This window comes from Oncorhynchus gorbuscha, linkage group LG20 (assembly GCF_021184085.1).
Source record: "Oncorhynchus gorbuscha isolate QuinsamMale2020 ecotype Even-year linkage group LG20, OgorEven_v1.0, whole genome shotgun sequence".
NCBI classification, from domain to species: domain Eukaryota; kingdom Metazoa; phylum Chordata; class Actinopteri; order Salmoniformes; family Salmonidae; genus Oncorhynchus; species Oncorhynchus gorbuscha.
This window is the reverse complement of record NC_060192.1, coordinates 40398458-40414148: the sequence shown is the minus strand read 5'-3', so window position 1 is coordinate 40414148 and position 15691 is coordinate 40398458. Positions and strand designations below refer to the sequence as shown.

General features: G+C 45.2%; 1 protein-coding gene across 2 annotated transcripts in view; it reads right to left on the bottom strand.

Moving 5' to 3' along the window:
• Positions 1 to 2701: 2701 nt before the first annotated feature.
• ltn1 (listerin E3 ubiquitin protein ligase 1) overlaps positions 2702 to 15691 on the bottom strand; it is a 77542-nt gene continuing 64552 nt past the window's right edge. Inside the window, exons 26-31 of one of the 2 annotated variants that reach the window (XM_046317285.1) lie at positions 14824 to 14851; positions 14621 to 14760; positions 14088 to 14308; positions 8918 to 9112; positions 6453 to 6620; positions 2702 to 2966 (exon numbers count right to left, since the gene is read on the bottom strand). In XM_046317285.1, the coding sequence (XP_046173241.1) occupies positions 2904 to 2966; positions 6453 to 6620; positions 8918 to 9112; positions 14088 to 14308; positions 14621 to 14760; positions 14824 to 14851 (815 nt within the window). In that variant the 3' untranslated portion in view covers positions 2702 to 2903. Of the gene's footprint in view, positions 2967 to 6452; positions 6621 to 8917; positions 9113 to 14087; positions 14309 to 14620; positions 14787 to 14823; positions 14852 to 15691 lie in introns of both variants that reach the window. The other variant, XM_046317286.1, reaches the window with a different exon arrangement.

Genomic DNA, 15691 nt, shown 5'->3' with positions numbered 1-15691 from the left:
GGTCACTAAAACAGCTGTCCTCTGGTTGACAGGGTCACTAAAACAGCTGTCCTCTGGTCACTAAAACAGCTGTCCCCTGGTCACTAAAACAGCTGTCCCCTGGTCACTAAAACAGCTGTCCCCTGGTCACTAAAACAGCTGTCCCCTGGTCACTAAAACAGCTGTCCCCTGGTCACTAAAACAGCTGTCCCCTGGTCACTAAAACAGCTGTCCCCTGGTCACTAAAACAGCTGTCCCCTGGTCACTAAAACAGCTGTCCCCTGGTCACTAAAACAGCTGTCCCCTGGTCACTAAAACAGCTGTCCTCTGGTCACTAAAACAGCTGTCCTCTGGTCACTAAAACAGCTGTCCTCTGGTCACTAAAACAGCTGTCCCCTGGTCACTAAAACAGCTGTCCCCTGGTCACTAAAACAGCTGTCCTCTGGTCACTAAAACAGCTGTCCTCTGGTCACTAAAACAGCTGTCCTCTGGTCACTAAAACAGCTGTCCTCTGGTCACTAAAACAGCTGTCCTCTGGTCACTAAAACAGCTGTCCTCTGGTCACTAAAACAGCTGTCCTCTGGTCACTAAAACAGCTGTCCTCTGGTCACTAAAACAGCTGTCCTCTGGTCACTAAAACAGCTGTCCTCTGGTCACTAAAACAGCTGTCCTCTGGTCACTAAAACAGCTGTCCTCTGGTCACTAAAACAGCTGTCCTCTGGTCACTAAAACAGCTGTCCTCTGGTTGACAGGGTCACTAAAACAGCTGTAACATATCTGTTCTAATAAGCAGACACTAAGACACTACATACACTAAGTTTGTGTCTAACTTGCCGGGAGAGTAGTCAAAATATGTGCTTTGTGTCTGAACAGTCAGATTACGACCAGACAGACACAGAGGAATGGCAGACAGAGGAATAGACATCATATTCACGCTGTACCACATGGAATAAAGAGCAGATCCACTACCCCCCCCCCCCCCCGTGCCAGTCTGCTCTGTCACGCCGCCAAGTCTGTTGGCGTTGTCATGCCGACTCCTTGTAAATCTGTCATGTTTTGGCTTGACAATGAGCAATGGAGTTTGCAAGAGCACAAACAGATCCGGGGCCAGGCTATAGTTATCTCTCTCTCTCTCTTTCTCTCTGTTATTATACTGTGTAAAAAATACAATCAAGTAATAGTATCTTTGTCATCATCACTAGAGAGATTTAAGTTTCTGATATATAAATCCTCTTTATTTATCTCAAATTAATCCACTTGGTGTTTCATCAGTCTGTATTACATTACATCACTGCGCTCTGTCAATCACACGGATTGACGAAGTGAATGGATTGCAGTCCTTCAGACGGAACATTCTGGTCGAGTTCCCGCCCGACTTAGAAGTGCGGGCGTTGCACCGCATCATCACCCAATGGTTGCGTGCCACGTCGTCGACTGTGCAGACGGGCATCAGACTGCTGTGGTTAAACACATATCCTGACGTTGTGAGGATCTGGCATACGTCTGTAGTCTAGTCAGGGCAGGAAACTCAACCCGTCTGTCCTCCAGTCCTCCGTCTGTCCTCCAGTCCTCCGTCTGTCCTCCAGTCCTCCGTCTGTCCTCCAGTCCTCCGTCTGTCCTCCAGTCCTCCGTCTGTCCTCCAGTCCTCCGTCTGTCCTCCAGTCCTCCGTCTGTCCTCCAGTCCTCCGTCTGTCCTCCAGTCCTCCGTCTGTCCTGTCACCGTCAGAGCTGATCCAATTCTTGGCTCCTTGGAACTCATTGGCTACTGGACATAAAACATTATTACATCTAAAAAGGATATATCTTTAGTTCTCAACTCTTAGCTCGAGTTACAACCGCTGTCAATAGAGCTTCTAGTAGCGGTGGTTGCCAACTGTTGGGTCGTAACCCAAAGGTTTTGAATGGGGTCGTGGGTTTCTGAGTGAAAATATTTATTCATTTTTTACATTTTGGGGGGAGGGGGGGGGGTTGTTGTTGAGATACTCGTCTGAAATGAAACAACTAATACCAGGTAGAAGGTATGTAAAAAGATTATCGTTACATTTAAATCATTTTAATTCTTTGAAAATTACATTTTTCTTCAATCTCAGTATTTACCAATATAAAGATATTAGCAGTGTGATTTAGCAGATGGGGTGAGTTTGTATATAATAATATAATATAATATTCTTCGTCAAGATCGTGAGCGATATGGAATTAATGACAAAAGGGGGAATCTAAATATAATTACTACATTTACTGTCAAAATAGTATTTAAAAATTGTTTTCCAAATTGCATTTTGGCAACAACAACAACAAAATCACAATGTGAATATTGGATCGAGACAGAAAACCCAGAGGATAAAACTATTGGGAAGCACTGATCTATAAGAAGGTTGTGGTGAGAGATACGAACGAATATACAACCAAACCGTCTCTGTGCATCCATAGCAACGGAACAGTGACTATGTGTATCCATGGTAACATAGTTTCAATTAGGTCTCTCTACACAGAGGGCAGGTGGACTTGTTGCTAGAAGAAGGTCTCTACACACAGAGGGCAGGTGGACTTGTTGCTAGAAGAAGGTCTCTACACAGAGGGCAGGTGGACTTGTTGCTAGAAGAAGGTCTCTACACACAGAGGGCAGGTGGACTTGTTGCTAGAAGAAGGTCTCTACACACAGAGGGCAGGTGGACTTGTTGCTAGAAGAAGGTCTCTACACAGAGGGCAGGTGGACTTGTTGCTAGAAGAAGGTCTCTACACACAGAGGGCAGGTGGACTTGTTGCTAGAAGGTCTATACAGATGGCAGGTGGACTTGTTGCTAGAAGAAGGTCTCTACACACAGAGGGCAGGTGGACTTGTTGCTAGAAGAAGGTCTCTACACAGAGGGCAGGTGGACTTGTTGCTAGGAGAAGGTCTATACAGATGGCAGGTGGACTTGTTGCTAGAAGAAGGTCTCTCTACACAGAGGGCAGGTGGACTTGTTGCTAGAGGTAAACCACTTGTACTGGAGAAGAGAAGAGAGAGAAAGAGAGACAGCATGAGTAACGTGATAATGATCAGGGCTGTGGCGGTCACAAAATGTTGTCAGCTGGTGATTGGCAAGCAAATTAACAGGTCGGTCTCACGGTAATTGACCGTTAATTAACATAAACACATGTAGAATCTCCTGGGCTTCCACATATAGACAACAAGCCATGTTAAAAAGACTAATAAATCTATGTAATTTAGCCTACGCCTTCACAATAAATCCATTATTTATTTTAGACAGGTCTATAGAAACATGATATAAAGAAAATGTACTCTATTTCAGAAGAACAGAACAGGATGCTCTGAGTTGTCCTTGTGTTCGGGTCCTGATCTGCCTATGCCAAATGGCTGTTCATTTAACAGACAAGATTTGCTTACAATTCCGTGGCATTATTTTATATTATTTTATACTAATCAACAATACAATTGACCAAAGCTGAATAAAATGATAATGCCTCGAATTTCACGGCGGCATTCCCTTTGTGGCCGTGATGCACCCTAAAAAAAATCTTCTCCCCAAGAGTCCTGCGCCGTGCCCTTCTCCCCAAGAGTCCTGCGCCGTGCCCTTCTCCCCAAGAGTCCTGCGCCGTGCCCTTCTCCCCAAGAGTCCTGCGCCGTGCCCTTCTCCCCAAGAGTCCTGCGCCGTGCCCTTCTCCCCAAGAGTCCTGCGCCGTGCCCTTCTCCCCAAGAGTCCTGCGCCGTGCCCTTCTCCCCAAGAGTCCTGCGCCGTTCCCTTCTCCCCAAGAGTCCTGCGCCGTTCCCTTCTCCCCAAGAGTCCTGCGCCGTTCCCTTCTCCCCAAGAGTCCTGCGCCGTTCCCTTCTCCCCAAGAGTCCTGCGCCGTTCCCTTCTCCCCAAGAGTCCTGCGCCGTTCCCTTCTCCCCAAGAGTCCTGCGCCGTTCCCTTCTCCCCAAGAGTCCTGCGCCGTTCCCTTCTCCCCAAGAGTCCTGCGCCGTTCCCTTCTCCCCAAGAGTCCTGCGCCGTGCCCTTCTCCCCAAGAGTCCTGCGCCGTGCCCTTCTCCCCAAGAGTCCTGCGCCGTGCCCTTCTCCCCAAGAGTCCTGCGCCGTGCCCTTCTCCCCAAGAGTCCTGCGCCGTGCCCTTCTCCCCAAGAGTCCTGCGCCGTGCCCTTCTCCCCAAGAGTCCTGCGCCGTGCCCTTCTCCCCAAGAGTCCTGCGCCGTGCCCTTCTCCCCAAGAGTCCTGCGCCGTGCCCTTCTCCCCAAGAGTCCTGCGCTGTTCCCTTCTCCCCAAGAGTCCTGCGCTGTTCCCTTCTCCCCAAGAGTCCTGCGCTGTTCCCTTCTCCCCAAGAGTCCTGCGCTGTTCCCTTCTCCCCAAGAGTCCTGCGCTGTTCCCTTCTCCCCAAGAGTCCTGCGCTGTTCCCTTCTCCCCAAGAGTCCTGCGCTGTTCCCTTCTCCCCAAGAGTCCTGCGCTGTTCCCTTCTCCCCAAGAGTCCTGCGCTGTTCCCTTCTCCCCAAGAGTCCTGCGCTGTTCCCTTCGACCTATTCTGTACGAGAAATAAATATTCCAAACATCGTCTGGGACAGTTGTGGGATGCGCTACATCACAAATTAATTCAACCACTAGCATTAAAAACAAAACAGTTTTACCCAATGAGGCTGATACAACAGATCAGAACAATGAGCTTAAAAAGTTGATAAACTGCTAGGATATTTCCCCACATTATAAGCGTAGCAATGCGAACATGATAGTAGGATATAAGCGCGAATGTTCGAGTAGCGTACAACACCATTATCAAAAGTGACCACAAATAAGATAACAAATAAGATATTAAATAAGATATTACACAAGATATTAAATAAGATATTAAACAAGATATTAAATAAGATATTACATAAGATATTAAATAAGATATTAAACAAGATATTAAATAAGATATTACACAAGATATTAAATAAGATATTACATAAGATATTAAATAAGATATTAAACAAGATATTAAATAAGATATTACATAAGATATTACATAAGATATTAAATAAGATATTAAATAAGATATCAAATAAGATATTAAATAAGATATTAAATAAGATATCAAATAAGATATTAAACAAGATATTAAATAAGATATTACATAAGATATTACATGAGATATTACATGTGATGCTCTATTATAAAGGTGCATTTTAATGGTAGGAATTATCTTCCCCAAATGTTGAAACTCACACGTACGTGGCTTATATATGTATATGTATATATATGCCAGTTAGGCTAAACACCCCCTGTAAAGCCGATTACTGTGCTCCATTTTAAGGTTATTTGGCCACGTTAGTTGTGATACAAACCTAATTAAACCATATACAGTGGGGCAATAAAGTATTTAGTCAGCCACCAATTGTGCAAGTTCTCCCACTAAAAAAAGATGAGAGGCCTGTAATTTTCATCAAAGGTACACTTCAACTATGACAGACAAAATGAGGAGAAAAAAAATCCAGAAAATCACATTGTAGGATTTTAAATGAATTTATTTGCAAATTATGATGGAAAATAAGTATTTAATTAATTAATTATTTACTAATAATACTATATAATATATGTGTGACATTTGTTTTGATTTAGAATGGACCATTATCACACCTGTCTTAGAACTGACTGTTCCACTGGATGTCATAAGGTGAATGCACCAATTTGTAAGTCTCTCTGGATAAGAGCATCTGCTAAATGACTTAAATGTAAATGTAAAACAGGGTCAGCGAGATAAATACGTGTCATCTATGCACTTAAATAGCAAATGGAGGATGCTTTTTCTGTGGTTTATTTTCATGCCAGCCAGGTAGGCTATACTCCTGTTGTAAAGAGAAGCAATGTGCTTAATACTAGGAAAGTTGAGAAATAAATATAGTAAGCCTAGCCTACAGAAAGCTGATGGGATCCTCCTCTTTTTAATAGAGGCCATCACTCTGTTTGAGGAACACGAGCTCATGGGGTCTCATGAATTGTTTGATTTAAAAAAATATACATTTGTATTGATGTCAGAGTAATTAGAGGGACAATAGAGTGCTGAGTACCAGGCAGTTAGCAGGTTTGGTAGGCTACTAATGACCAGCAGGAGCATCAGAACTTGGAGAAGCCTAATTACCGTGACTAAACGGTTATGTGGAATTTGACTGCCTTCATGACTCATGACCGCCGGTGTGGCATTAATACGGTCCCCACAACAGCCCAAACTGTGAATTTGTGTGTGTGTGTGTGTGTGTGTGTGTGTGTGTGTGTGTGTGTGTGTGTGTGTGTGTGTGTGTGTGTGTGTGTGTGTGTGTGTGTGTGTGTGTGTGTGTGTGTGTGTGTGTGTGTGTGTGTGTGTGTGTGTGTGTGTGTGTGTGTGTGTGTGTGTGTGTGTGTGTCATAACCTATATGCCTCTGAGTGTGTTCTCTTGTATTGCAGTTTGTGTGTGTGCGTGCGTGTGTGCGTGCGTGCGTGCGTTGTCCTGTGTGAATAGCAGTCTCTCACCAGACAGGCAGAGTGGAACTTTTTCTTGCAGGTGCGGCAGGCCTTCTTGGGCAGAGAGTAGTTGGATCCATGGATAACAGAGAAACAGATCATACAATCCTCTACTCCCTCGAACCTCTTATCCACGTTGGTCTTCCACAGAGCCAGGCCCTCCATTATACTGCCGTTCTATCATAAACACAAAGAGAGACGGGGAAGATGATACTTACATAGCGCAGTGTGAGGTGACCCCGCAATGGAAAGGGGAGACTCTACGACCCCTACAAGTGTGAGGTGACCTCTCAATGTAAAGGGGAGACTCTACGACCCCTACAAGTGTGAGGTGACCCCTCAATGGAAAGGGGAGAGTCTACGGCCCTACAAGTGTGAGGTGACTCCTCAATGTAAAGGCGAGACTATTACCCCTACAAGTGTGAGGTGACCTCTCAATGTAAAGGGGAGACTATGACCCCTACAAGTGTCATAGGACCTCTACCGGGTTTTTTTTTTAAACAAATGGAAGATCGTTTTGTGTCTACAACAAAAAAGGGTTACAAATTTGTAATAATAAAAAATAAAATACACACACACACACACACACACACACACACACACACACACACACACACACACACACACACACACACACACACAAAAAATAGAAACGCAACATGTAAAGTGTTGGTCTCATGTTTCATGATAAAAACATCCCAGAAATGTTCCATAGGCACAAAAAGCTTATTTCTCAGAAAATGTTTACATCCCCTGTTAGTGAACATTTCTCCTTTAACAAGATAATCCTTCCACCCGACAGGTATAGCATATCACAAAGCTGATTTAAACAGCATGATCATTACACAGGTACACCTGACAGGTGTGGCATATCTGGTGCTGGGGACAATAAAAGGCCACTCTAAAATGTGCAGTTTTGTCACACAACACAATGCCACAGATGTCTCAAGTTTTGAGGGTGTATATATACACACACACACACACACACACACACACACACGCGCGCACACACAACACTGTATGTCGGGGGGTGCTTATAGTTGTCCTGTTTCACACAAGAGTACGCGTGGGCAGTGTAAAATGCTCATGTGTTTTTTGCACATCCAAACTCCCCAAGAAGGGGTCATGACCAGGGACCACACATTATTGATGGCGACCTTGGTGTGTGTGTGTGTGTTACCTGGTGTGTGTGTGTTACCTGGTGTGTGTGTGTTACCTGGTGTGTGTGTGTTACCTGGTGTGTGTGTGTGTTACCTGGTGTGTGTGTGTGTGTTACCTGGTGTGTGTGTTACCTGGTGTGTGTGTGTGTTACCTGGTGTGTGTGTTACCTGGTGTGTGTGTGTGTTACCTGGTGTGTGTGTGTGTGTTACCTGGTGTGTGTGTTACCTGGTGTGTGGTGTTACCTGGTGTGTGTGTTACCTGGTGTGTGTGTGTGTTTACCTGGTGTGTGTGTTACCTGGTGTGTGTGTGTGTTACCTGGTGTGTGTGTGTGTTACCTGGTGTGTGTGTGTGTTACCTGGTGTGTGAGTGTGTTACCTGGTGTGTGAGTGTGTTACCTGGTGTGTGAGTGTGTTACCTGGTGTGTGTGTGTGTTACCTGGTGTGTGTGTGTGTTACCTGGTGTGTGTGTGTGTTATCTGGTGTGTGTGTTAACTGGTGTGTGTGTGTTTGTGTTAACTGGTGTGTGTGTGTTTGTGTTATCTGGTGTGTGTGTGTGTTATCTGGTGTGTGTGTTACCTGGTGTGTGTGTGTGTTACCTGGTGTGTGTGTGTGTTACCTGGTGTGTGTGTGTGTTACCTGGTGTGTGTGTGTGTTATCTGGTGTGTGTGTGTTACCTGGTGTGTGTGTGTGTTGCCTGGTGTGTGTGTGTGTTATCTGGTGTGTGTGTGTGTTACCTGGTGTGTGTGTGTGTTACCTGGTGTGTGTGTGTTACCTGGTGTGTGTGTGTTACCTGGTGTGTGTGTGTGTTACCTGGTGTGTGTGTTACCTGGTGTGTGTGTGTTACCTGGTGTGTGTGTGTGTTACCTGGTGTGTGTGTGTTACCTGGTGTGTGTGTGTTACCTGGTGTGTGTGTGTTACCTGGTGTGTGTGTTACCTGGTGTGTGTGTGTTACCTGGTGTGTGTGTGTTACCTGGTGTGTGTGTGTTACCTGGTGTGTGTGTGTTACCTGGTGTGTGTGTTACCTGGTGTGTGTGTGTTACCTGGTGTGTGTGTTACCTGGTGTGTGTGTGTTACCTGGTGTGTGTGTTACCTGGTGTGTGTGTTACCTGGTGTGTGTGTTACCTGGTGTGTGTGTTACCTGGTGTGTGTGTTACCTGGTGTGTGTGTTACCTGGTGTGTGTGTTACCTGGTGTGTGTGTTACCTGGTGTGTGTGTTACCTGGTGTGTGTGTTACCTGGTGTGTGTGTTACCTGGTGTGTGTGTTACCTGGTGTGTGTGTTACCTGGTGTGTGTGTTACCTGGTGTGTGTGTTACCTGGTGTGTGAGGTATGTACTGAGCTGTAACATCCAGTTCCTCCATTGTTGTACAGCGACCCCCACCCTCCTGCCACTCTCTACTGTGATCGAGCCTAGAGGATAGTTATGTGGTAGCTGGATCACCAGCTCTATGAAGATATCATCCACTGAGTAGGTGGCGATCACCTCCCGCGCTGCCGAACGAGCCTTCACCTGTGACACAGGGAGAGAGAGAGAGACGGAGAAAGAGAGAGGAGTTAACTGCTGTCTGTTGATGATATCGTCCACTGACCTGGACAGAGACAACAACAAAAAAAGATTTAAAAACTCAGACTGCGTGAGTTCGACTGTTCTCTCTGCTACCATATGGCAAGTGGTACCAAAAGGAGCCAATAGGACCCTGAGCAGCTTCTACCCCCAAGCCATGAGACTTCTATAGCTAGTGAAATATCTAACCAAATAGTTAACCAAATATCTAACCAAATATCTAACCAAATATCTAACCAAATATCTAACCAAATATCTAACCAAATATCTAACCAAATAGTTAACCAAATATCTAACCAAATATCTAACCAAATATCTAACCAAATAGTTAACCAAATAGTTAACCAAATAGTTAACCAAATAGTTAACCAAATAGTTAACCAAATAGTTAACCAAATAGTTAACCAAATAGTTAACCAAATAGTTAACCAAATAGTTAACCAAATATCTAACCAAATATCTAACCAAATAGTTAACCAAATAGTTAACCAAATAGTTAACCAAATAGTTAACCAAATATCTAACCAAATAGTTAACCAAATAGTTAACCAAATAGTTAACCAAATAGTTAACCAAATATCTAACCAAATATCTAACCAAATAGTTAACCAAATATCTAACCAAATAGTTAACCAAATATCACTCTGTGAAAGTAACCATTACTATTTATTGTTTATCCTGTTGCCTAGTCACTCTGTGAAAGTAACCATTTCAATAGAATGTTCATGATGTCACTGCGACAACTGTTGATAGACGTAAGGTTAGTTGGTAAATTTGAGCGCGAATATGACGAATTTACGAATGTTCAACACCCGTTGAATATGGCCAGTGTCAGTAGACATTGGCAAAAAAAAAAAAAAACGTAATAACATTTTTGCCAGCAGCACAGTTACAGTCACCAACGCTCTGGATAACATGACAACAGCCTAACCAGCTCTGCTCGGGAGAGTAAAATGGTCAGAGTGAGCTGTTCTCTCATTTGTGTCTGGAAGAAGATAGCAAGCTAGCCAAAGTTAGCCAGTTAGCTTGAGTTCTTGACTGCTGCTGTTAGGTCAGAATGGTCGGATCAGCCCTACTCCTCAGCCAGAGCATCCAGTGTGCACTCTGAATGCTCAGAGAGCGAAACACTGAATTTATGAATGGACAATCTGACAACGCTCTGAATTTATGAATGGACAACCTGACAACGCTCTGAATTTATGAATGGACAACCTGACAACGCTCTGAATTTATGAACGGACAGTCTGACAACGCTCTGAATTCACAAATGTACACTCTGGCACTCCAGATGAAATTTACAAAACACACATATAATATAAACCAGCCTTTAGTCTTGAAATCTTTGCTTGTTTAGTACACTACCGTACTCTGTTTAGCACATGGCCTCACATGTGGATCCTTAAAGAGATGGGTGGGGCTAAGGCTTAAGAGTGTGTAAATGATGCTGAATGGGTGGGGCTAAGGCTTAAGAGTGTGTAAATGATGCTGAATGGGTGGGGCTAAGGCTTAAGAGTGTGTAAACGATGCTGAATGTGGTGTAGACAAGGAAGAGCTCTCCAGTAGGTGGACTAAAACATGCAAGGGCCATTTTCTCAAGTGGAGTTGTATCACCTGTCAAAGCAGAATTACTTTCCCAGTAAACGTATATCGTTTTCTTGCTCTGTCTTTTATCCAGTGTAAAAAAAAAAACACACAATTTCAAATGTTTCTACATAAGAACGAATCGAGCCAGTCGGTCACATATAGCAGTAAGAGACGAGGGTTACCTAGCGGTGTCAACCAGGGGTCTGGCAGCGTTTTGAGCTGCTTAAAGGGTTGAATATAGGAGACATATGTGCTGAGGTGAGTTGAAATCACCACACTGTGTGAGTTTTTTAATCTCTTGTATGTCACTGCACCCAGTGTGCTTACAACGGGGACAGGGCAAATGTCACTAGGCAGCACGTCGTGTACGCAATACCACACCTGGCGTGGGTCAGGTCTGGGGGGGGGGCCCTCACAGGGGCCGTTTCATTTAGTATCCGTTGGGTGTCGTCTTAGGCCGCGATTGCATTTCCCCATAGTATGTTGTACCAAAGTTGACCGAATGAGAGGGAACGTAACGTTATGACTATAACTACTCTTCCTTGAAGGAGATGAAATGAGTTAGAGCGCCTGTTTAATGCCCCCACTCCGCCCGTTCCTGGGCTTGGTGAAGAGCTGTTTTTAAATTGAAAGAATAAATCCGAACCTCAAACTTATCATCTGTGTAAAGCGGGGCTTCTAGGGAGCAGCGGATGTTCATTGGCGTTGTCAGGCGTGTATCCTTCAGCTGGAGTCGCGAGTGTGTGACTCTCTCCATATTAGGCTGTAGCTCGTTTCTCTCCTTCAGGGAACAGTAGTTACAGTGCCTTCAGATAGTATTCATACACCTCGACTTATTCCACATTTTGTTGTGTTACAGCCTGAATTATTTATTGAAAATATATTTACAGCTTTTGTTGTCGTTCGGTATGACAATCAGCTTTACACATCTGGATTCTTTCTCAAGCTCTATTAAGTTAGATGGGGAAAGGTGGTGAACAGCAATCTTCAAGTCTTTCCACAGATTTTCAATGGGATTCAAGTCTGGGCTTTGGCTGGACCACTCCAAGGACTTTCAACATTCTTGCTCTGAAGCCATTCCAGCGTTGCTTTGGCAACGGGGTCATTGTCCTGTTGGAATGTGAACCTTCGCCCCCGAGTCTAAGGTCGTTTGCATCAAGGATTTGACTGCATTTGGCTCCATTCATTTCCCCCTCTATCCTTACCAGTCTCCCAGTCCCTGCCGATGAAAAGCATCTCCACAGCATGATGCTGCCACCACCATACTTCACAGTAGGGATAGATGTTAGATGGGTGATGAGCTGTACCTGGTTTTCTCCAGACATAGAGCTGTACCTGGTTTTCTCCAGACATAGAGCTGTACCTGGTTTTCTCCAGACAGAAAGCTGTACCTGGTTTTCTCCAGACAGAGAGCTGTACCTGGTTTTCTCCAGACAGAGAGCTGTACCTGGTTTTCTCCAGACAGAGAGCTGTACCTGGTTTTCTCCAGACAGAGAGCTGTACCTGGTTTTCTCCAGACAGAGAGCTGTACCTGGTTTTCTCCAGACAGAGAGCTGTACCTGGTTTTCTCCAGACAGAGAGCTGTACCTGGTTTTCTCCAGACAGAGAGCTGTACCTGGTTTTCTCCAGACAGACTGTACCTGGTTTTCTCCAGACAGAGAGCTGTACCTGGTTTTCTCCAGACAGAGAGCTGTACCTGGTTTTCTCCAGACATAGAGCTGTACCTGGTTTTCTCCAGACAGAGAGCTGTACCTGGTTTTCTCCAGTCATAGCGCTTGCATGCATTCAGGCCAAAGAGTTACATTTTTGTCTCCTCAGACCACAGAATCTTTTGCCTAATGATCTTTCACGTGCCTTTTTTTGTAAACTCCAGGAGTGTCATGTCATGTGCCTTTTTCCTCAGGAGTGGCTTCCGTCTGGCCACTCTCCCATAAAGCCCAGATCAGTGAAGTACTTCGGAGACCGTGTCCTTTTGGCCGGTTCTCCCATTTCAGCCAAGGAACTCTGTAGTTCTGTCAGTGTGGTCGTTGGGTTCCTGGTCACCTCCACGATCAGTCTTTCTTTCCCGGTTCTTCAGTTTGATTGGACGGCTGGCTAGTTTCATATTTTTTTCAGATTTCCCAGTGATGGAGACGACCACTGTGCTCTTGGAAACTTTAAAAAATAAAAAATAAAATGGTTGTATACCCCTTCCCCAGATCTACAGGCAGTTCCCTTCCCCAGATATATGCCTCATCACAGTTCCCTTCCCCAGATCTACAGGCAGTTGCCTTCCCCAGATCTACAGGCAGTTGCCTTCCCCAGATCTACAGGCAGTTGCCTTCCCCAGATCTACAGGCAGTTCCCTTCCCCAGATCTACAGGCAGTTCCCTTCCCCAGATCTACAGGCAGTTCCCTTCCCCAGATCTACAGGCAGTTCCCTTCCCCAGATCTACAGGCAGTTGCCTTCCCCAGATCTACAGGCAGTTGCCTTCCCCAGATCTACAGGCAGTTGCCTTCCCCAGATCTACAGGCAGTTGCCTTCCCCAGATCTACAGGCAGTTGCCTTCCCCAGATCTACAGGCAGTTCCCTTCCCCAGATCTACAGGCAGTTCCCTTCCCCAGATCTACAGGCAGTTCCCTTCCCCAGATCTACAGGCAGTTCCCTTCCCCAGATCTACAGGCAGTTCCCTTCCCCAGATCTACAGGCAGTTCCCTTCCCCAGATCTACAGGCAGTTGCCTACCCCAGATCTACAGGCAGTTCCCTTCCCCAGAAATATGCCTCTCCACAGTTCTATCTCAGAGATCTACAGGCAGTTCCCTTGTGACTTCATGAGATGGTTTCTACTCTGATATGCACCAGGTGTTTCTCTATATAAATCGTGCTCAAACAATTTAAATTGGCCTGCAGGTGGAACTCCTATCAAAGGAAATTAGATGCACCTGGGTGTCCATTTGGAGTGTCATAGCAAAAAGGGGTTTGAATACTTATGTAAATTAGATATATGTATTTCATTTATCAAACATTTCTCAAAACATGTTTTCACGTTGTTATTACGAGTAGATGGACGAGAAAAAAAAACTGTACATTTTGATCTATTTTGAATTCAGGCAGTAAAAACTAAAATGTAAATGTTGCTGCTGGTAACAGGAGAATCCCAGGATAACATCTACAGAGCCTTCAGAAAGTATTCATACCCCCTTGACTTATTCCACATTTTAGTTTTTACTGCCTGAATTCAAAATAGATCAAAATGTAGTTTTTTTTTCTCATCCATCTACTCGTAATAACAAAGATATTTCCCTCTCTCCCTCTCTCCCTCTCTCCCTCTCTCCCTCTCTCCCTCCCCTACTCACAGTCATGCTGTCGAAGGTCTGTGTGCTGGCGTGTACAGAGGAGATCTCCTGAGCAGAGAGGACAGGCGAGACGTATCGTCCTGTGAACTTATCCACCGTGTGGCTAACTCTCTTCTCCTGACTGGTCCACCACAACCTAACCATGGCAGGCAGGTCCTGTACCGCACTGTAGTACACACAACACGCCAGGTGGGAGAGCTCATATTGGATACCGGACGACTCTGTGGAGAAAGACAGAGAGACAGAGAATTAGAGACAAAGAGAGACAGAGAGAGAGAGAGAGAGAGAGAGAGAGAGAGAGAGAGAGAGAGAGAGAGAGAGAGAGAGAGAGAGAGAGAGAGAGAGAGAGAGAGAGAGAGAGAGAGAGGAGACAGAGAGAGCGAGGAGACAGAGAGAGAGAGGAGACAGAGAGAGCGAGGAGACAGAGAGAGCGAGGAGACAGAGAGAGCGAGGAGACAGGGACAGAGAGAGAGAGACAGACGTGCGTGCGTGCGTGCGTGCGTGCATGCGTGCGTGCGTGTGCTGCTACCCACTGTTGACGTCCAGAGAGAGGCTCTCTGTGAAGAATGTCTTGGTCTCCTTGGAGACAGGCTCCGCCCCCTGGCCGATGTAGGCGGGGTTTTCAGGCATCAGTCTGAACAGGTGGAGGAGGAGCTTGTGAAGGGACTTCTTTAGATAGAGAGAGTACTGGACACGCAGCTAGAGAGAGAGAGAGAACACACAGGTCAGCTTCTTTAGATAGAGAGAGTACTGGACACGCAGGTTAGCATAGAGACAGACCACCAGATATACCCTGGTATTATGTAGTCATGAGGAGACAGACCAGATATACCCTGGTATTATGGAGACAGACCACCAGATATACCCTGGTATTATGTAGTCATGAGGAGACAGACCAGATATACCCTGGTATTATGTAGTCATGAGGAGACAGACCAGATATACCCTGGTATTATGTAGTCATGAGGAGACAGACCAGATATACCCTGGTATTATGGAGACAGACCACCAGATATACCCTGGTATTATGGAGACAGACCAGATATACCCTGGTATTATGTAGTCATGAGGAGACAGACCAGATATACCCTGGTATTATGTAGTCATGAGGAGACAGACCAGATATACCCTGGTATTATGGAGACAGACCACCAGATATACCCTGGTATTATGGAGACAGACCAGATATACCCTGGTATTATGTAGTCATGAGGAGACAGACCACCAGATATACCCTGGTATTATGTAGTCATGAGGAGACAGACCAGATATACCCTGGTATTATGTAGTCATGAGGAGACAGACCACCAGATATACCCTGGTATTATGTAGTCATGAGGAGACAGACCAGATATACCCTGGTATTATGTAGTCATGAGGAGACAGACCAGATATACCCTGGTATTATGTAGTCATGAGGAGACAGACCAGATATACCCTGGTATTATGAGTCCAGACCAGATATACCCTGGTATTATGTAGTCATGAGGAGACAGACCAGATATACCCTGGTATTATGTAGTCATGAGGAGACAGACCAGATATACCCTGGTATTATGGAGTCATGAGGAGACAGACCATTATGTAGTCATATACCCTGATTA